General features: G+C 46.2%; 1 protein-coding gene and 1 non-coding gene across 4 annotated transcripts in view; one reads left to right on the top strand and one right to left on the bottom strand.

Annotated features, from left to right (window-relative positions):
* The window catches only part of LOC105561657, a 154625-nt gene that overhangs the window by 63534 nt on the left and 67655 nt on the right, over positions 1–23436 (bottom strand). For all 3 annotated transcript variants that reach the window (XM_012011829.1, XM_012011826.1, XM_012011827.1), the window contains exon 3: positions 3280–3328. In XM_012011829.1, the coding sequence (XP_011867219.1) occupies positions 3280–3294 (15 nt within the window). In that variant the 5' untranslated portion in view covers positions 3295–3328. The remainder of the gene's footprint in view (positions 1–3279; positions 3329–23436) is intronic.
* On the top strand, positions 10600–10672 carry Trnas-aga. Its single transcript has one exon. It is a non-coding gene; the product is annotated as a tRNA-Ser (tRNA).

Raw genomic sequence — 23436 nt, 5'->3', positions numbered from 1 at the left:
GAGGATGAAAAAAAAAATCGATTAAATGACGGCCAATCGCTCGCGTTTCTCCTTAATTAATTTCGAAGGACTGACTTTCGTAGAGCTTTCACTTTGAGTTTAATTGTAGCGCTGTTTAATGCACCAAACTTGGCAATCGCGAGTACACTGGTAAAAAAATATTTACTTCAGTAAAAAACTTTTTTAAGTAAATCTGTTTACTTAGTTTAAAAAATATTTACTTGGTAAAAAATTGTTTTTGTCAGTGTAGAATTGGATCGGTTAGAACGAAAAGGGGACACGTGACGATACATTTGTGGAAAAATCTGTTTTATAAGCACTGCAATATAAATTTTTTAGTAGGCTTTACTACTTTGTTCTGAAAAGAGGAGCCCCTTGAAATAGAACTTTTTTTTACATTTTGGTTTTACGCTAAAGGAAGGATCAGTTAACTCAATTTCGGCCAAAATGTCACGGGTTCCCTTTCTGTTCTCACTGGTTCAAATGCAGATGACATTTTAAAGTTTTCGAGGTAAAATTAAAGGATATGCGACATCGCCGTGATATGTATATTTTTAGTGCAATTAAAAATGAGCAGATCCAATTTTGAACAAATATCCAGTTAACATGACAAAATCGTGGTATTTTATTACGCGACTTCTCTCTCTCTTTCTCCAAATACGCTGGCAATGCAAAACACGTTATTTACAAGACATTCGCGTGTCATATCGTGTGACGTTGAAACGTGGCATTGAATAGCTTGAAACATTTTCCAAGTTCGAGGGATTTGCAGCGTAAATGCGATCGCGCGAGATGAAGATAGAAAGCTGGAAGCAATAAATCTTGGGTGAAATTTGGAATCTTTCTCTCGCCACGATCAGCACGCGGCCGAGATCTCGACACCTTTTATTCGGTGCCTTCTCGAATGCGGCTGATCGAAATCCGTTTTTCCGCTTGCCGGCGCGCCACCGTTATCGCGCAAAATTGCCGTTGGCCGACAAAAATTTCGCCATGCCACTCGGAACGTCTATCCGATAATGAAAAGCCATGGAAACGAAAAAAGGAAGAAAGGACCGGCGATAGCGCGATCGCCATTCGAACGTGAAATTCGTTCGATCTGTCGATTCCCCTCTTCCCGTGACGCATGTTGGAGAGGAAAGAAGCACGCGCGCTGGCACTCGGCGAACGAAACTATCGCTAAATAACTAATTACTCGGTAGACGTGCGCTGGGATGCATTTTCAATGACGAGCACGTGCCTCTGCAAAGTCCGGCCGGATTTAATCCTCGAAATAGACCCGGGTGTATTATACAGCCCGCTATCGATTTCTCTCTACCTTGCCATCAGATTTAAAAATACATGCGCAAAAGAGCGGCAGCGTATCGGTCTCGGTACAAAAGATTGGAGAGGGTCGTGGGAAACACTCGAAACTCCATTCCTGACGTGGAAATGAATAATTTACCGCCCGCTCTATCTCGTACCCGGTCCTCCACCTGGCTCTCCGCTTTTTCCCTACAATTTTACGAGACATCCCGCACCCGAGTGCAGCCAGCGACGAAAAATAGTCTACATATTTGCGACGCTCGGCAAGTTTCGTCCGCGAGGTATTGCGCGCAACGGCGAGATATTGCCGTATCGAACGGCAGGACGTTGGCATTAACATCGTTCGGGAAGTAGCGTCGTAAGGAAGTAGTTTACGGCGCTGAGAAAAATCAGTATGCCATTTCCTAATATCCTTCCGTCGTGTTCTCTCGTGCGTTATTAAAATTTATGGATGGTAAATCGCAAATTTATTCACAAATTCAAGTTTACAAGCATCCATCGGAGGAGCCTGTACGCCGAGAGGTCCCTGCGCCGCGACGCCGTGCCCTTACGCCCGGCAACATTGCGCCTTCAGACGTGATACTTGTCAGATCTTACCTCCTAGGAGGGCTTTTCCGTCAACGAGAAACTCGTAGATACGCTCTATCTGGAGGCATAAGGACGGAGGTCCCGGAAAAACGTCCCGTTTCCTCGGTGCGGACGCGCCCGTAGTTTCCCGGCGCTCTCAGAAACGCCGATAACACGAGCTGTATTTTTCAAGAATACAAAGTGCCGCGGACGTCTCTTTGAGAGGCTCGCAAACGACACGCGCGGAGAGTGTCTTGAAAATCGCGAGCGGCAAGAACTGGATCGTTGGGCGTTTGCTCTTCCGGAGGATAACATCGAATAATACACACATTGTTGATGCGAGGAGGGAAACCCCTCCCCCGTGATTGATCCCTCCTGGAGAACGTTGCGGAGCAATTGCCGCGGAGCGGCATTAGCGCAACGCTCGTCGTCCCGTTTCGCCCTCAGTGCACGGTCGTCCGTCTCGTCCGTGAAATTTCTCCTATACGGAGCTTTCGCGCCACGAAAAAGCCGGACACGGAAGAGGAGTCGCCCGGGTAATCCGTTAAATTACAAGAGCTGCTCGCGCGCGGTTCCTCGACGACGGAAGCGAGTGCGGGCTCGCTCGACCAAAAAGGAACGAGACTCCCGGGTTCGCCGATCCCGAGGAAAACTTCGTTTCCGCGGGACGGGAAAAGCGACCGAACTCTCGCGGCAAACTTTCGCTCTCTCCCTTCCTGCTCTCCGTCCTCTATCTCTCCCTCTCTCTCTCCTCTTCTCACGACGACGTCGAATTAAATCACGGCCGATTCGTATCGCTCGCCATTATCCCCAACGAGGTAATCGCCGAGTCACACGATGCTAATTCGAGCGATGCCTCTAATTGGGGGAGCAACGTGGATGGTTTGCGCGCTAAACCTCTGCCACTCTCGCTCGCATAAAGACCCGCGGTCCGCATGCGACTCATTAAGCATTGCGGTTCTGAGCGGTAATAGTCGATCGCGGGTGCGACCATTATTTATAGCGATCCGCCATATTGTAACTAGTAAGTCCACTCCGTCATTTGTTTCGTTTTGCGTCGACCCCTTCTGCGCATCCGACATTGTTCTGGGTAGACCAAAGAGAGAAAAGTTGTACGAGGGTGGGTTGAAAATTTTTGAGCCTCAGCATGAAGATATGGCATTACTTGTCGCCGCCACTTCAGTATTGCGACTGCACGTAGTTTGAAGAATACCTCTAATTCTAAAAATTTCAGATGTTTACGACAATCTGTCGGCTCAGGCCTATTGTCGTAATTTTACCGTATTCGAAGATAAATTCTATCTACGACGCTCGCGCGCGTTTCTCGAAAAGCAACGTAAATGTAATATCGGGAATTACGCGCGGTATAATTTACCCGCGCGTAGATTATTAAGTACCAGATGATCTTACCTTTTTGTTGTCCATTCCGGGCGTAGAGCTGGTCACCGGCTGGTCGAGCCTGTAACAGAAGAAAAAAAAAGGACTTTGAAACATTTGCGTGGCAGCGCGCGGCGCAACTTATTCATTTGTCACATTTATAATTTGCCATTTCCTCGGGGTAAATAAATCCGCTTTTACGTCATCCGCCCGAGATCCGACATTTCAACGTGAATATCATACTTGTCGTCTTTCCGCTGCGTGCCCTCTCTCGTAACGTATTTCGTAACATTTTCTCCCCGACCTCCCCTGCTTCGAGAATAATCGTCTCGGTTGCCTGTCGAACGATATCGAGCGATCGTCACTTTCCGCTCCCGCGGACTCGCGGACGAATCTCGACCTCGATTCTCAGACAATATGGACGACGAAGCTACGCCTCGGTGTTTTTCGGTACGGGAGCATTGAAAATTTATTGGCCGTGCAGACCAATGCAGGAAAGGCCGGTCGATATCGCGGCGCCTCCAAAAAAAAGATTCCGAAATGAAAGTTTCATTCGAACGAGTTTCCGCGTTGGAGCAGCGTCATTTTACCCAGCGGTGGCTGCATATTGGAATAATGCGATGCTATATGCGAAACACGCATTGTTCCTTTAGAAAACCGGTGGACATTCGCGGTTACGAATCACCCCAGTGCAATTAAACGGTAAAACAATTGAAACTGACGACCGAGCGCGTCGTGAAACTTAACCCTTTTAAGTACGGTGTAGCATATATGTTACACCTCCCGAAAATAAAAACCAACACTCGTCTCACTCCGATGTCTTTACCACTTCATATCTCGAAGGCTTTTGGTTCGCTAATTTTGAATCTGAAGTCGAATTTCTAAAATTATCGACGATTGACTAATTGTCAGTCAAGGGGGTAACCACTAGCTAAAATGTTGTCTCGCTGATTACATGATTTCATCTGATTTCATACGATTTCATCCGATTACAAATAATTTCATCTAATTACAAATAATTTTCTTATATGCATTTCTGATATGTTTAAAAATTTGTGACGTTGTTAAATCTCAAAGAGCTATTAGATTTCCTCAAAATTCTCTCAAGTTGAGCGCCTGGCAACGCCAATCGCGGGACGGCCGCATCTCGCCGCGCGCTTGAATTGAACAGTAGGCTGGGCTAAGACAGCGATTTTTATTAATTAATAACTGGTTAACCATTGCGAAAATTGCAAAATGGTACAGGACTTTTCAACTCATTCTAATCCGCTCTAGTCGTAAATAAGAGATGAGGCGGGTATTACGTAACACCCTGTATATCGAAAAGTGACGTTCTGTTGTGGCAACCGTCGGGATGTAGCGGCGGCATTTGCCGCTACACGGAGGAAAGGGTCAACACACTATGCGAGATGCCCTTGCACGCCGAGCAGAGTCGCAAAGGCATAACGCGCCATCGCTTTTTATTATCCGAGCTGCACGTCGATAGGTACAATGTGGTTGCGCGACGTGACGCGTGGCCGTTCGTTCGGAAAGTCGCCTCGGTTAGCGGGAGAGATCGATTTATCGTCCCGGACGGTTTTCATTCCTGAGACCGGCGAGCACGTACAGGCTCCGGGTCCATCGTCGTAGCCGCGCGGCCACGGCCGGACGTTACACGTGACGGGATGCACGCGTGCACCCGATCAGCGGCCGCCACGCGGCGAAAACCTCGTTCAATCTCCATTTCTATTCCGCGGCGCGTGGCTTCGGATTTTAAAAACCCCGAATTATCAGTCGACTTGATTCGACTTAATCTCCCAAAATTGCAAGAACTGTTGTGGATTGATGTCATCGCGCTCCCGGCGCGACGCAAGGGTTATCTCGATTCCGGAGCGTCGATAATTGAACTTTTCCGCCATCGAGATATAATGAGCAAAATATAATTTCATCCAATATCGTGCTAAATGCAGTAGCTCAATATCGTATCGAGTGCGTAGTTCGATATCGTTACATCCGAAAAGAGTCGCGAAAAACAATTTGACGTATTAGGGCACAATAAAAACTCAAGCAGTAAAGGCCTGTGTCCACGATGCTCTTGGTCCAAGTTCTATCTTTTATGGAACAGTTGCAAGTCGATTGGCTACACATTGCTCGAAACTAGAACTTGGACCAAGTTCTAGCATCGTGGGCACAGGCCTTAAGATTCAAGACGTAAGAATTTCAACCGTACGGAATTTTCGGCGTTGCTTACGTCTCGAAATAGCTACTTAAAGTTTTCGACTGCGGTTGGTCAATTTGTTTAATGCTTAAGTTTTCATGTTTAAGTTCTCTTGCGTGCCACGGGCCCTTACAGATATTCGTTCGCGTCCTTTCCGCGACTCCGCACTGGATTCAATCGAAATGATCAATCAGATCACGTTCGAAAATCGATTATTATATAGAGGGAAGTTCTCTATTATGAGACAGCGGGTTTTCAACGTCCAAATTCAACCACATCTTTTTTCGCAATGATTACACGATCTAACAATAAATTTTCCCCTAAACAGATTTCGCCCCAAGAGCAATAAACTCATGATGGAACCAACAGATGATGCCTGTTAATTTAGCAGAAACTCCGTTAATCTCGGAGCCTGTCTCATAATAGGGGACTTTCTTCTATTAACGTCGACTTCTCTTTTAAATACAATTTTTTTTCCTCCAAATCATCGAATCTATTTTTCCCCTGCATTCTAATCGCGGAATCGGTTAGTCTGGTGACGAGCCGCGCAGCTGACTCGAAAATTGTCGAGTCGTTTTACCAAAAGGCTGCGAGCGACGGCAACGTATCGGCTTGCCGTAACCGCAGATTCGATTGACCGGTTTACCGATCCGCTTCCAATTCGCCCCGCTGAATGCCGCGCGCTCGCTGATCTTACCCGGCATTGGAGTTCAATCGCGTTTAGACGACGATAAGATAATCGACCGTAACGGGAGACGCGTTGCGCCGCGCCGCACCGACGACGGGATGATTAATGCCATTAACGTCGCATTCATCCTGGAATAGTGAGCGGAATAGCGTCCAAATGAAATTCCAGACACTCCGTTGCGTAGCTCGCGTCTTCCGATCCGCTCGCAGGCCGCGACTGTGCGCGCAGATTTTAACGACTGCCCTTAATTGGCGCAAAATTGCTGCTCTAATGGCTGGCCCAGAGCGAGAGAGAAAGGGAGATGCCGCGCCATATAACTCCTGGGCTCACGATGTAATTAAAAACCAACGTACTAAACCGCATTCGTGCGTCCTAATAGAGCTGTTTCCATCTCCGGAACAGCCAAACCGCCGTTTTCTCCCACACCCGTGCTCGAAAGTCCGCGTAAAAGACGGTGCTATTGGCCCTTTCCTTTTTGTTGTTCCAGAGATCATGATAATCCCCCAAATGGCGCTGTAAGTCCGAGATAAGATACGAAAGGAGTTCTACACGAGGCGCGCTGTAAAATCGTCATGTTCACGTACGAGTTATATAATCTCTCTTTCTTACGACATTTTCGGTGTTAAAGTCCAACACACGATGACAATGATAATCTAATTGTTCGATAATGCAATCGTACGATCATGTAACAGCAAAATGAAAATGGTGGCACGCCGTAAACGTTAAACGTTGCCCGAGAAGAATCGCGAGCATTGCTTTAGCTGTTCGGTTTATTGACCGTATCTGGCATTTTTTAATAATACAAGAACTTTTTATATACAATTATTATCTCGTTAACTATTGCGAACTTGTAAAATGGTAGAGGACTTTTCGACTCGGTCTAGTCCGCTCTAGCCGCAAATAAGAGGTGAGACGGGTATTACATAACACCCTGTAGAAACATTCTATTTTATATACGAACAAATCAAAACTCTTAAAAAATTTTTCGACAACGTGCGATTATACAACGTAATATAATATACAATTTATCAACTTGCACACATTTCTTAAACGTATTTCTTGACAAAGTAGAACGTTTCCAAACGCAGAGAGCACATTGTAGATCAGGCTTCAGTCTCCATATCGATTTGCATAACATGCTCATTGGTCTAGACGGTCTTATGCTATGCAGCTATGCAATTTTGTGTGCGATAGCCCTTAATGGCTTGTCCCGTACGACGGATCGCTACAGGAGCGGCGCGACACGCCGGCGTTCGACGACGCCGGATTACGCGACCGCTGCGGGGGAGCTGGTCGTCGGGGATGCGAACGACCGCTGCGTCGCGTACTCAAAATGCATCGTCGTACGTTACTTTAACGTTCGTTCGCGCACGCGGCGACCGAAATTGGGTCGCCGCGATGCGGTGCGCGATGCGCCACGATCTAACCCTTTGATGTAGCGCGACGGTGTACACTCGTTTATTCGCGGTGGCGCGCGGTGAATGCGGCATACGTCCCTACGCCACGCGATGCTATCAACCGCGCCGATCTTTTCTGGGCCAGGAATGCTTCTTATAAGCGGAAACGCTGGCGCCGCGATTATCACTTCATACACTCCGCCAGTTGCCGTTTATGTCGGACGCCCCGGCACCACTCGCGGATATTAAAAGAATTAAGAGAAACGAAAGTCCCTCCTTTCCAATTTCGCGCGTTTGTCTTTCGCATTGTACACGCGGTACCGGATAATAAATACAGTAGAGGTACTCTAACATTTCGATGGGAATTTGCCCTCTGAGTGTTTGATTAATTAAATTTCTCACCACTTTTATCGCCTGAAAATTTAACGGGAATTAAAGCGTCGCCGAGGAATGATCGTGCGAGATGCAGTCAAACCCCGACTGTTAAATCGGAGGCAAATATGTTCAAGAATGTGCTCTGGTGCGCTTGGGACAAGGTCTCCGCTCCGTGGAAAAGCGACGTAGAAAAACTTGCCGCTGTCCTGTGCACGCTTATTACAGTATTCATGTTACAGACATATATTTACCGTAATACGACACTACCGTGCATCGCGCGTCATAATGAAATTAGAGTAGTTTGCGCTCGATTGTAACGTTGAACGTGACGAGAGAGGGACAAAGTAACGCGGACAATTAAAAACGCACGCCGGCAGCCTGAAAATGAGAGTTTAATGCGGTCCACCGGTCTATACGCGCGCCCGGATTAAATATGCTTCAGATCCACGACAGCAATTACGTTATTAAAACGTCGTTTATGCGTTGTTAAACGTCACTCCCCGGCACGGTCTCAGCCACGGCCGTCGTATTTCCGGTCGTATTTTTAGCGTTGGGGAAAATTTACGCCCTCGCGCGATAGCGTCGTAACGCGTGCTCGCGATCCTTTTAAGTTCACCGTGTCACTTGACCCAGAAATTCATGTCGAAAGCATCGAGATCGATATCCTACGGAAATAGATGCGAAGAAGCGTCGCCAATAATTGGACGTCGATAAATCGCTAATGGACGAGGGAGATGACGATATATAAAAGTCGGTTATATAAACGGGATCTTTTTTTTTTCATGGATGACCTTGTCGGATAGGAATTGCAGCATCCGCGGGAAGGTCAGGATAAAATTAGCATGCGGAGGTTACGTATGAATGCAGAGACCTCGACCGTGCTCTTGAAGCAATCGTTTTAATAAACCCGAGTCGGGCCTGTATATCCGAGTCTCGAGTCGCACGGGTCTCTCTTTGGGCAAATATACAAGCGATAAAGTGCATAATTTAAGGGGCAAAGACATGCGGCCTAATTAATTTGGAAGCTTATCGCCTTGGCGGCAACCTGCATGTTTCACGAACGGGTATATATACATCGGACATGTACATTCAATTTTCATTATCGGACCGCCTTACCTCAGACGTTGTATATACGAACCTATGTAGATATTTCGTCGCGATCAAGTTCATCGCGGTTTAACCGGGTGGAGAAGGAGAAGGCATACGAGAACAAAAAAAAAGCCCAGTGGCAGAAAAGAGGCAGTCTTGTGGCTTGCAGGGATGGATGCACGGGAGGAGAAAGGAACGACGGCTAGACGTGCATGAAAAGCCTCTTCACAAGAACTCGCAAATATTTTTGCATCCTAGGATGAAAGCTCCTCGCGTAAACCGACGCGAAGTGCTTGCTCGTCTCGTTGTGCTTCATATTGGAAGAACGTAAGAGGATCCTCCCGAGTATGAGCTCCATGAAAACGCGTCGCTCTCCCACCCGGCTTGCTCTCTTCCGGCAGTCTGCACGGTCGGATCGGCCGTTTCTCTCCTTTTTTTCTCTCCTCCACTTTTTTTCGTTTTTTAATTCCCGAAAGTTGGCGAGGAGCGGCGCGAGCGTACTGTCGCTCGTGAAACACGTACAATACAAGTGGGGCGAACACGGCGAACGATTCCCGTAGATACCCGCAGGACCTGATACAAGCCGGGTCTAGTCGATAAAGCTGCTTCCGCGCGTCCTTTCTCTTTCCGTCCATCGCTCCGTCTCCTTCCCGCCTCTTCCGCAGCCGCAGTCCGCGGTTTACCGCCGCCGAAGAAATTTATCGGCGAACTTTATTCGCTCGCCCCGTGAGAAGTCCGAGTGAGTGCTGAGTGACTCGCGCGGGATGACTGCCGGGAGACAGTCGGGCTGCTCGGAAATCGACCGATATGAAATTTATGGGGGTGGCAAAATAAACTGCGCGCCAAAACTAATTTATAAGCATGCCGAGCTTAATGGTGTAAGACAGGATATTAGTTGGAGAATTTATGTTAACTTCCCAGCGGATGCATCCTGTTGCTCTTTGTCAAGCTCCTCCCCTCCGCTGAATATTGATCGCGGGGCTAAAAGTTATCTCGCAGCTTACAGGTCGGCTAACCAGCGCTACACGAGATGCTTCTTTCGAAAGTGATATACGCGGTATGGGAAATAGCATGAATTTCAATAAGACTAAAACGAGATTATGAACTCCTTGTTTGGAAAACTGTGCTTTGGAACGGACATTTTTTTTAAATTGTCGGCACTGCCGCCTTTGAAATAGTTTACGTAACACAGAACGATCGTTATTTTAAATAGTAAGTTATAAATCAAGTCATAAAAATCACGTTACCGAGAGTTCCTTTAATTACGCCGCAAGAACGCGTGGGATTTGTACGACAAACTGTGCTGGGGCATTATAAAGATAAAATAAGATAAAATAAAAAATGCCTACTGGGCATTAGTGAGTATTGGTGTACAAGATTTTGATCAGCGGTTTCCCCCTCGGTTCTGTCGATAGTCAGCCGAAATGTTAAGTTGCTTAACTTTAAAAAAGACGGTCAAAATTTTTCCCAGAGTAGAGTTACGAGCAATCCAAATAAGTCGATTACTAATTGTGGGCCCCAAAATGGGTTGCAAACTGTCTTTTTTTTTCTTAGAGTAGACGCGGAGACACCTCTGTACTGTTATTGCAACAAATATATTACCACACGCCTCAGTGGTCGAATTGGTAAGACGCCCGCCTAGAGTGTAGGGAGGTCCAGGTTCAAACCCTGGCTGAGGTTTTCCCTGGTAATATTTTTCGCAAGAAACTTTCTGTATTATTAAAAATGCCAGGTATGGCCAAGAAAGCACCGACGTTGTCAATTCCTTACGTCATCGCTGTTGACGGACTCCTGAAATACGTCGAGATTAAAACAATACCGCCGCGTATGCGTACAATCGGAAAATTTGCAATTTACCTATCGATGCGAATACACTCGGCGAGCTGTGAGTTAATTATTGCGACACGCTCTTCGAGTCTGCCGCTTTGTACGTAGCGATGAGTGTACACGGGGTTTACACGGTTTAGATCGATACACACAGCGTCTTGTCGGTCGTGGTATACCATACACATCAATACGTCATTTCCTCTCACAGCATCCCAAGAGTATAATTGAAACAGAATGGATCCCCTTTCGAGGTAACGGCGAATCGTCCCTTTCTCGGTTCTCTCTGTCAATTTTCTCCTGTGCTCTTTCGACCCTCATCTCTGCGGATAATATACGCGGCAGGACGCTGTTATTTTTTAGAAATGTAATATCTTTATCTCGCGCGCGCGGGAGGGGGATACGCGCCTATTTTATCAATGGCCCGCACGTCATAAATCATAAATTAAACGTTAATTAGGGTAATGCGATCGTTTGGAATGGTGTCAAATGCAACAATGCCATTGAAGATCGCAAATTGTCTGCATTGAGCTCTTCGTATCTGATTTCAATATAATATCATATCATATCACCGTAACGCCATGTAACAATTGAGCGCATTTGTAATCAATTACACGTTCGAAACTCCAATTAATAACATTTTACGGCGTATTATTTGACGTATCATACAATCGCCTAGATTCACACAAATATTCGTGCCTCTTCGTGTTATCGAATTAATATTCGCGATATTTTTCTAATTCTTTACATCATTTTTGCAAAATTGGACACAGCCGCGCTATAGTCCAACTGGTTGTTGCGAACGAGCGACAATCAACAAAACGCAAATATCATAACAACGTGACCACAATGCCGTTACGCTATTAGTCTGAATACCGTCCGCGGTACGTGTGAATGGACCTTTATGTACTGCGCATGCCGTACGCAACGCACGTGTCGCAGTCGTGCAAGTCTTCCCGGTGAGTGCAATCCCTCGCCGCATGACCTAGGGTAGCCGATCGATAGTCATGGCGAAAAGTCCGTACGGTGAAAACTGTAGAAGCCCCCCCCATCGTTCCGGGGTAGGAAAAGGACGCGCTTAAAACCGGACGAAACTTACCGAGCGACGCACAAAGGGACGTTGCGTAACGAATACAACGGAGGCAGCGCGATGAATTATGTTTGTCAAGTTGCAATTCCCATTTTGCACAAGCAGTCAAGCTCCGCGGATGAGCATTTTGTTGCGAGTTTGCCGGCGCAAGAGCTGTCGTTTAAGGCGAGGCCAAGCGAGGATAAGACGCACGGTACAAACGCTCGCGATTTTCGTTTCTGGATCAACGCGAATTAATTTCAACGAGACACAAGTAGTGTGTTGGTCTACAACCTTGCTTTAAGTAAGCTGTAGGCCTTAAGCCGTCAAAAATTAAACCAATCGGCATTTATTCCCCTCACTGTCTGTGATTGGCTAACGAGAGGGAAACTACTGACCAAAATCTTGTACACCAATGCCCACTAATAGTGGGCATTAGTGCTCCAGCAAGGCCTAGTGCCCAAATTAATGCCCAAAAAATACCTAGTAACGTCTATTAATGCCCAGTAATGCCGCAAATCTGTTCACCACAATGCCCTCAGCGTACTTTCCCCCTTATTGGCTAATTTCTTACGGCTTAAGGCTTACAGCTTACTTAAAGCAAGCTTGTAGGCCAACACGTATGCGACACAACGGCCAAATTTTAACGGGGACGCACGCGAAGCACTTGACCGATATACGCATTTCACCGTCGCTTCCCTTATCGACAACGACCGTCCCTTCATCGCGACGCAGGCTACAACGCTTCGATGCCACGCCGATCTCGTCGGATATCCACCCTCTATCCGCTCGATTCCTCTTTCGACCGTATTTCCACCGGCGCGTACGTGCATTTCGCATACATTTCGTGCGACTACGAGCCAGATGAAAAAGCTCAGATGTATACCGAAGCGATAGCTCGATAGCGGACGGGTTTATGCACGGTGCAGGTGCAGCGGCAGTGATTCGCGCGTACATCCTGCGAGCGTGTCACGAGAGATAGAAAGAGATACAAATATCGAGAGAAAGACATATAGACACAGAGAGAGAGAGGGGGGGGGGAAGAGGGGGAGCTAGAGCTCTTTCGGACGTTCTCGCGGCTGAAGGCAAGCTTATTCATATGTAAGGAAATACATCCGCTCGACTTTACGATATTCGACTGGAGATCTTTACGGCTACGCGAGAGTACATTTTAAAACACGCAATCGACAAGGCACGTCGAGAAATCTCGCAATCTTCCCGCGGGATTTGATTTTTATTGATTTCGATGAGATCGGAGTTGACAAGAGCACTCGCGGTACTCGCGTTATTTACGTCTCATTCGTCCGCCGCTATTTCAGAACGATAAAACCGAATAGCTCAGACGAGTTAATTACTTCTGAAATTTCTCGCGAGTTTTCTGCAGGATGTCATGTTTATCGAGCTTCGCGATTAAAGTAGGGAAAACAAGGTATTCGTCGAATTCCCGCTATTTTTACTCCGCGCACATTCCTATAGATTTTCAAGTGCTTGCTGTTGAATATATTTTTTTTATAAAAAAAAACAAAGACACCGGTCCCGAAATGTCGGATGAAAAATAATGATGCAATCAAAATACTCGGGCGCAAAAGTAGTGTTCGCTTTGTCCAATCATCCGGGCGTGGGGGAGAAGGAGCGATGCCATTTGTGTTTCATGCATATTTTCATGAATCAGTCATGACGCTCTCTTTTGATGTGCATCTCGCACACATATTCCTCCCGGTAGCGCGAGCACTTACGATTGAACATCTTTTACGGCGCAGCGATAACGGACGGAACGTAGGAACGATGAAATAATAACGTGGACAACTGAGATACGGACTGAAAATTGTCTCGAGAGGGCACTCCGAAGAGAGGGACTGAAAATTGTCTCGAGGAAAAAAAAAAGCAATGGAAGACGAAGGCAGAACTTGCTCCGTCAAATCGCCCGGCGATATCGCGATTGCATTGTGGACTTTCGCGCTTCCATTGCGAAGCCCTCTTTTTTTTTCTTATTTTATTTGCCTCGAAATATTTCGCGCGTAAAATGAAGATAAGAAGAGATGGATAGGCGGCATCAAAGCGGCGCAGCGGCGGAATAAAATCTCTTCGAGCACGTAATTACACGTATAATTATGTACATAATATATACGCGTTAATAATTGTTGCGTTTCCGCGTAAACGCACGAGTATGCAAAACGGTGACTGTAGTAAGGTTTAAGAAAAAGATAAGCGTCAGGACTCCGAGGAGAAGAGGCGGGTAAATACGTTGCCTGTAATAAACTAATAAGTCTAATTGAGAACGGCACGAAGGAGAAAGGATTTATCGTCGGTGCGCCGTGCGCGCCCGCTAATCCGTTTCCGACGAATTATGCAACGCCAAGTTGCAGTCGGCCGAAGGGATTCCATCGCGCCGCTTTCCGCCTCTGCGAATTAATAAACGCGGGATACGAGGGGGAGGCGGTTTCAAGTCGCCGCGAAAATATCGCGTAGTTTTTCACGTTGCGTCGTTAATAGAAACAAGATTATACAATCATCGACCCCGAGACATTATTCTAATTGTATTCGCTCTAATTACATTCGCTTTCAGCTAGTAATTCAAATTCCTCGCGACAAGCGAGGCGAGAGGGTCCAGCTCGCAAATATAAGATATGGAGAATATCGAGATGCGGGTATCTCGAATAAAACATTAATAAGGCTGTGAAAAGGTTCTGATCAGTTTTCCTTAATATTAATCGGGTCCTAACATGTGTAAATGATCAGGCCCCTGAAAAGTTTGTAACAAATACTTTACAAGAGCCTTGTAAGGAAATATCATTGGGGCCTTATAAAGAAATATTATCAGGACCTCATTAGAAAACGTAACCAGGCCCTTTCAAAATATTAATCCTTGTCCTTAAGTCCCAGTCTACAATAGATGATTTAAGCCCTAAGCTTTAAGAAATTGGCCAATCACGGTCAAGTATGAGTAGAATGCGCGACTGTGATTAGTCAATTTCTTAAGGCTTAGGGCTTAAATCTCTATTGTAGACTGGGACTAAGGCTTACCGAGCAGAAATTTGAAGAAATTTAATTTTTTAAACTAATTAAATTGTTTTAAGTTATAGAGTCATCAAAAGTATATTTAGGTCATTGAGTTTATCCGTGATTCAGACAACTCGCTGCCGAATCATAATCGGCTCGCTTTTTCCACTAATGCGGGATGATTTTTACTTGCGAGAAAGCCTAACGCGCGGTCGCCACGTCGCGGCAGTGAGTGGTACTAGAACTATTCAGGCTAACGTTTATCAAACCCTATTATGAGGAAACTCGTGAAACCAGGGCATCCTTAACAATATTTAATAAGGCCCCGACGTGACAATAGTGGGGTATTCCTTTTTAAAGGATCCTGTTATCATCCTTATTGGAATCTTCAACCGCCTGAATTAGCCCTAACAATTTTTTTATTCGAGATGTGAGATATCACGGCAAAAGATTCGACAAGTAGAAAATGATCGACCGGTTTATTTCTGGAAGAAGGAAGAACGGGAAACAGGTGTTCCGAGTAAGCGTTTTCCGCGTTATAGCCGTCGCGTCTTATATACAAATAAAGGCCGTTACGTCTTACCAGTCGAAGAAATTCCACAGGCACGCGAACATGGTGGCGCTTTCCCACATCGACGACACCTTCGCGCTTCGCTTGCACTCTTCAGTGAATTCTTCGAGATCGATCGCGATCGTAAGTCGACGAAAACGTCCTCTTTTGTTTTACATTTTCGCACGTACGACCGGGTTTCCCATCGATCGCTTCCTCGCTGTTTCCCCGTTCGGCGTCGAGCAGCGCGTACGAGCGTCACCCGTTGGTCTCGACGAGCGGAGAAATTGCGAGGTCATATTTAAGCTGACGCTCGCACTCCCGCGGGTCCGCGCGGTCCATCGGACGTTACGCGCGTGCAAAGTAGCGCGGAGCCGGCGCGAGTGCCATCGCGCCGATCGGCCGCTTTATCGACCTGCCGATATCAAGAAGACACGGCGAATAAATAATGCAGACATCGACGGGGGAGATCGCTGCGCGCGGGGAGCTCATTGCGCGGCGTTACACGTGTCGCAACGTGCACACGTTGTGTTTCCGCGAGCTTCGAATTCGCCCTCATCATGAAACCGTGGCAATTAGTCGGCTAATTCTAAAGCGGAATAGCAAATTACCTGTCGCGCGGAAATGTCGTTTCCCTCGCAGCGGGACGTGCAATCCCGTATTAATACAAACAGCCCCGCGAGAAAATGACGTACATCCATTCTTGTCGCAATTTCCCGCGCGATATTTTGCAAAAACAATCCAACGGGCGGACAAAGCTCGCGTAAGTTCCCGGGGAAAGCATCGCCGGATGTGCGTGACGCTGCTCGTCGAATTTTGTCTAACGAGAGAAAAGAGAGAGAGAGGGGGGAAGAGAGAGAAGTGCGTTTGCACGCTCGCTTCTATAAAGGTAACGTACGACCAGCCGGAAAGCTGGGAAACGAATTAAAAGCGAAGACTGCCCCGGGTCGACGCCGGTGATAACCACTTCGGAAACTCGCGTAAACTCGTTACGGAGTCCATCATCGTTTATCGAAGGTTGCATGCGTTTGTGAAAATAGAGGCGCGCCGCAACAGCCGCCTCCTCGTCTTCGTCGCTCCAAAGAATTTAAATCCACGTTATATGTCTCCGTCGCGCGCGTACTCAAATTTTCCCGGGAATGAGGCGCCTCGGCGGATTCGAGCTCGACGAGGAGAATCCTCTTCCGTGCGGTAAATCGATCATAAACTCATTTAAACGGTCGGCGATGTGCACCAAGACGTATTAAAAGCTGCGTGACGAGTTTTCCCGCAGCTAAACGAGTCGATGTTAATGCCGGTGTTTATTAAATTTTGGCGTGGCGTGTAATAATAGCGGAGTAATAAAAAATACAGCGCACAATCGAATCATTCGTTTTATCTCTATGCAATTCCCTTTCGTTTTTTTCCCCCCCTCTACGCAGTTCCCTTTCAGAACGGACAAAATTGACAATTGATTGGAGAAGATGCCATTTTCGGTCGGGCTGGACCACGTTAGTCTCACAATAATATTTCGTGAATTTACCTTTTCCACCTCGGTAATCTGCGCACCGATTATTTGTCAGTCTCGAAATACAGCATTTTGTTGGAACTGCACGTCCATAAAGCGATACTTGAATCGATAATCGTTATTATTTAAAGGTCGACAAATAATCGGCGCAGTTCCCTGAGTTGGAAAAAGTAACGTATACAAAATTCATACGAAAGTATTGCTATTAATAGCGAATTCGATTGTTTGCACTAGTGCGCACTAGGTGCACACTAATGCCTGTTTATAGTCAACACTTTGATATTTAACTTTGTCTTAAATACATATTCAAAGGGTGTTTAGTAAAAAAATGATATGGCTATACAGATCGTTTTACGAAATGTTTCAAGAGATATTTAAAACGAACCTTATATATAAGAATTGTAAACGAGCTTTAGTGTGCACTCAGTTAGTGCGCACTAGTGCAAGCAACCGTATTCGTTGCAAGTTAAATTCAGCTACCTAAATTTAGCCTGACCAAAAACGGCATATTCTCCAATTAATTGTGAGATTCGTGTCTCGATTCACCTATTACTAAAGAAAATTAACTTGTTCGCGCAGGAATTTTCTTCAATTTTCGACGCGAGATGAAAACTTCTCGTCTACACCTTTAAAGGTGATAAACGTGATACGGAAGATATCTATTCTTTGTGTTCTCTATTTTTCCCTTAAACGCGTATGAAATACGCGCGCGGGCGGCACCAAAAATTATCCTAAAACTACGGGAGAAAGAGCGAAACGTCCGATAGATAATAAAATACTATATTCCGCGTGCTCCATTCGCGGTACGCGATACCGCCAGTAATTTGGCGATGCTTGTTACGCATAAAAAGAAGACTGGTACTATCTTCCCATCGCATTATCGCCTCTGCGAGCGACGTAATGTATTCGGCAGCGTGTAAAGCGTGCATCGAAAACAGAGTTGCAGGAGTTGCTAGTCGAATACATGAATAATTAGGTTGCCACCGCGGCGCGACTACGCTCTCGGTAACCACGCCGGTTTTATCAAAAGGTTGTTCATCGTGCGCTGCGAGAAGCGAGTACGTCTTAGAAATTTTTTTTTCTTTCTCATGCAAAATATAAATTCCCGTCGTCCAATTACTTTCGCTCGTGGGAGCGTAACCCGCATCGTTTGGATTGCGCTGATTTTTTAATAGCTTTTCCCCGTGTAATCTCTTTAACCTTTCAGATAATCTTTAAAAAGGCAGTTATATATATCGCGAGTGCGAGCTTAATGCCAAACACGATGTTTTTTTCGCGCGGATTGTTATTCCGACCGAAGGGAAATTGATACAGAAATTATAATGATTTTCGTTTAATGAACAAGAATTTCCAACGCTACGCGTAAAATCCCGATGTTAAATACGTCTCCCCTTTTCTTTCTCTCTCTTCTTCTCTCTCGAAATAAAACGAACAACGCGATACAGGCAAACAGCGGCGCTTAAATGCCACATCGATTTAGCCCTATCCTCAAACGAGCAAACCCTATCCCGTTTTTGCCGTGTCGCACGTTTCGCAACCGTCGCGCCGGCGAAAACCGTAAATACGCGGTTTCACTCGGACTATTTTCCTGATTAAAACATCGATCGAGACAGGCCGGTCGACGCCGCCGAATTCGACAGCTTCGCTCGAATTATTAAATCGCAGATAGGCGCGCAGAAACGTCCGAACAAAATCGACGAATCAATTTGACGCGGAAACAATGGAGCGCACCCAACGAGGTGTATTTAACGATAAAACGCATTAGAGTCGGCCGAATCGCGCGACCATTTCAACTTGTTCCCCGTCACGTCCTCGCGCTGTGCCCCTCAACCCTCGATATTCGCCGCACGAGTTTAGCGAACTCTTCGAGGAACGAGAGCAACCCCCGATTAGCAATCGCTGCCGCGTATCGAGACTTTGCATCTTTCGCGGAATCCCTTCGGCGTGCGACCGCGTCGAATTAACGTCCTGAGTGCCGCAGATGAATGCTGCAGACTTCGTTTTAGCGAAGGCCGATCGCTCGTCAACTCCCACGAGTCCGTTCGCACCGCCCTTGGCCTTCCACGATCAACCCTTTCCGAGCTACCGCGTACGTTGCCCTTCCGCGTGAACTTTCGGGTCGGGGCAAAAATCGAAGCGAGACTCCCCCGCGATACGAGGGCTCGTGTCAATTTCGTACGACGGTCCAGATGATTTTTTTTTTCGAGAGTCTTTCGACTCGCCAAGTGGATAAAATTAATTTGTCGAAAAACCGCGTGCCAATTAAAACCATCGCAGATAAATAATTACGTGATATCAAATCTTGAATGTCTTTACGAGTACAATGCGAGGTTCTCTCGGACGACCACTTGCCGGTATGGACCGTAAAATAAAGACGAGGATAACACAAGGAATGCTACTAAAAATTGTACATTATCGTCGCACACTCAACGTTGAACGATCCGTCCAAAATTCCACGTTTCCCTCGCCTGATATAAAAAGTGCCGCCTTAAATCTGACACTAAAAAGGAGCAACTAGCTTCGAATACGTGACACCGAGAGATTCGAATATTTCATCGGCGAGAACTAACGCCACGAATCCACGGGAACAACTGTGCCTAGTCGCCGCGATGAGATCCCCTGCGAGCAACTACCTGGATATCGCGGCCAGGACACTCGTGTCACACTCGCGATCGCGGTAATCACATTCGAAGACACCCCCGGAAGAGTCGGCTGGGTCGACCGGTGCGCGATCACGTGCCGGGTGTCGCGGGGCGACGGCCGCGCATTTTCCCTTTCCCGTCGCGGTCAACGGCTTGCTGCGACCACTCGCGCGATGCCGGCGAGATGGCGAGGCCCGTCCGGCCGATCTCGGGCGCGCGAGACAGACGACAGTCGATCGTCCTCGCCGGGGTCACGGGAGGACGCGCCGGAAGCGGCGCGCGGCAATTATTATCATCGATTGTTATCACTGTTCCGGCATCGTCACGGCGCGGCGGCAAGTCCGCGGCTCGCTGACGCGCGGGGGAGGGGGACAGTGTCCAAAGGGCGGCGGATCGCCAGAGATACTTCGTTTCGGGATACGCGTAAAGGAGGGTTGACGTCGCGCGACCGTGCCGGGCTGTCCCGGCGAGAGAGGGCGAGAGTTCTGGGGTTGCCCGACTCGTAGCGCGGCGAGGGCCCAACTGGCATGCGCCTTTGCCACCCTCCCTCTCGCACCCCCGTACACTTCCGCCACCGTCGCCGCCGCTGCCGCCGCCGCCGCCGTCGCCGCCGCCGCCGCCCCTCGCCGTGCTCGTCGAGCTGCTGCCATCCCCAGTGCGTTCTCTCTGTCAGTACACACTGGGGTGGGAGGGCGGTGGAGGGAAGGATACAGCGCCGCGGCTTTCGCTCTCTCGGTTTTCTCTGTTCCGATCACCCCTGCCGCCGAGCGCGCGAGCGGGTGCGCGTGTGCATCCCTTCCGCCTGCGCCCCCGGGAATCGCCGACGGCGCATTGTTCTTACGAGGGTTTCGCGGAGACATCTTTCGCGATACGCGCATCTGCCCTATGACAACGAGTTATCTTGTCGTACAGAGTTTTGAGAGAGGAATATCGTACGCGCGGATACGTAATGTCTTGGAAAATTCACCCAACGCTGGATACGTGTAAGGAGCATTGCGGTTGGAATGCTCTCGCGGTTCACTTTCACGCAATTAAAGGGCGCTGCTTTCTCACGAGAATAATTAATTACTCCGTGCGTAAGTACCTTCGTATCGCGGATTAAGATTCAAAATTGACAAGCTTGAGCAAGAAAGAAATTGCAATGTTAAGAGATTTATACTAATTCGGAGAGCAAAGACAATTATAATCGTCAGGATGTAATATTAAAATCATATATTTTCCCCTGGATGGGATAAAGATAACGATGTTGTCTGCGGAGATCATCAAACATATCTGCAATGTAATCAGAAATGATTGATTACACAGCGATAGTAAACGCCAAGTTACCTGCAGAAATCGTGCCGTACGTAGGAACGAAAATTGCATTCCGCGACTCGGCCGTAATTAGAAGAATTAGGATCGTTAGCTTCTCGCCGCCCGTTCTCCGACGCGGTGCCAGCGAGGCGTTCACTTTATTATCATCACGTCGTTGAGCGACGAGGCTAGGCTGCCACGAAGGAAATATTAAAGAGGACCTCTCAGGAATATCGCCCAACAATAATCTTTCCTAGACAACGACGTCTCCTGCGTTTTACTCCGCATTTTGATCGAACTCCGATAGGGGCGAGACTCCGGCCGCGAACGAACAACGAGCGGCGTGACCCATAAACACGCGTGTGCGAAACAATAGGCTTCGGGCCGAACAAAGATACCACCTCGACGTCACTGAAAAGCACTACCGGCGAAGAGTTCACTGCAGAGCGCCATTCGGCGTTCGCCAGATGGGCTCTCGATACCACAGTGTTCATTCTCTTCAACTTGGGTTCATTTAGATGCGCAGAGCGAGGAAAAAGCATCGAAACTTCTGAACGTATATATCAACGAAGAGAGTGTCGAGTTGGCACCTCGGTTTCAAAAACCGAAAGTTTCATGAGTACTGCTCTGGGGGAAAAAAAAGACAGTAACCCATTTTGGGGCCCACAATTAGTAATCGAATTATTTGGATTAGTCGTAACTCCAATCTTTTACAAATTTTACCCCGCGTAACTAAAAATCGCAATTAACTATTCTATCTATGTCCAAGCTTTTAACGTAACGGTAATCAATTCTCTCAATCAGTTCTGTCGATAATCAGTAACGCAAAGCTAATTTTCACTTAAGAGGCACTAATCGAAATGTTTTTGTTTTTCCCAGAGTGGCGTTACGAACAATCCAAATAATTCAATTACTAATTATGGGCCGCAAAATGAATTGCTGTCTTTTTTTTTCAAGACTGCACACGGCTAATGTAATGCAACGCATTTCTAAAGCACACGATTCTTGTGAGACGTAAATGTCATCGAAGAATATTTTTTAACAACAATATGTTCTTTATGGCCATACTTTGACAATCCTTTTCGAGTCATCTTGTATATACAAGCATTAAACTAACGTCATAAAAAAGTGAGTTGTACAAAAAGGTATTTCGCATTTTATTACGACGTAAAATAAAATAAAAAGTTTTAAAGGAAAAGTATAACACGCGTAAATAAATTTTTTAGAGCACGAGCTTTCATGAGAAGCTTACGTCGATATTTATTCAAATGAGATCATATTTTTTTCACGTAATTCCTTGATGACTTTACACTTTCGAATACTAATAAGTGGAGAAAAAAAAGTTGCGAAATATTTCACATTGAATTATAGCATATTTTGATGTGAAATATAAATATCGAAATACTCGATGATTTTGTTTTTCATTTTTTTGCACACAGTGACGACCAGTTGATGAAATATTTATTATATTTGTAAAAAATTTGTAATTTGCAACGGTAGTTGCATATTTATTTTAAATGCAGTTATATCCTTTTTCACCCATTAATTTCTATCTCATTCTATTGTGTACGTAAAAACTTTAAAGCAGGGCAATCAAAAATTGAATATTTCAAAAGGTACTTCATAGTTTATGTCCAAATATTTTAGAATAAAATATTTCGCAAATTATTAGTTTTTAAAATAATTTGTGAATACTTTGAGAATGATCTAAAAAATATATTGTAATTCTAGTTTCAAAAATCAATGACGTTTGCATAAAACGTCCCGTAATAAACGCACGTTCTAAACGTGTGTTGCATGCATTATATATATCGCACCTTCAAATTTTTTATTTAAAACATTTTCGAAACATTTCCATATATTTGGTGATCTCGATAGTTTTGTGATGTAAATACACACGTGCATATGAGTTGGCGCGTCGATCCAGTAAACGAATCAAACAGAATTTTAATGACACTCTTTGGCAAAATTATCGATCGCAAATATATTTGGCATTAAGGCTGATGCGTAGCAAACATCTGTACTGTTTAGAGAACAGTACTTGTCGAATAATAGAATCCCTCTCTCACGTGCGTGATGGGTCAACAGATCGCGACGGACGTGTCACCCTCGACGGGGACACATCTTGGTGAGGGCAGACGAGCTCTCACACTTGACCAGTTTTCAAACTTTCGCATCCCTTTCGTTACCTCGTAACATACCACACGGAAAAAAATGCTGTTGAATTAAACATATTGAAGTTGCTTGAATTAAAAGTTAACGTCGCGGGCTGCCACAAACTTAAATAAATAATTCACTCAATTGCATTTGCTATGGATTTAAATTTTAAGCAGTGAACTAAATATCCACACGCCTCGGTGGTCGAATTGGCGAGACGCCCTAGAGAGAAGGGAAGACCAGGTTCAAACCCTGGCCGAGGGCCGCAATATTTTTCGCAAGAAATTTTCTGTATTAAAACACTGGCCGGTTAAACTAAAAAGCTTGATTATTGTTATCTATTACTGGCAACTTAAAGAGATTTCTATATGTAAATATCCAGATGATTAAGACAACAATCTG

This window comes from Vollenhovia emeryi, unplaced genomic scaffold (genome assembly GCF_000949405.1).
Source record: "Vollenhovia emeryi isolate VEMERY1.0 unplaced genomic scaffold, V.emery_V1.0 DF939203.1, whole genome shotgun sequence".
Lineage (NCBI taxonomy): Eukaryota > Metazoa > Arthropoda > Insecta > Hymenoptera > Formicidae > Vollenhovia > Vollenhovia emeryi.
Note: the sequence above shows the minus strand (reverse complement) of the source record. Positions and strands in the feature narration are given on the sequence as shown.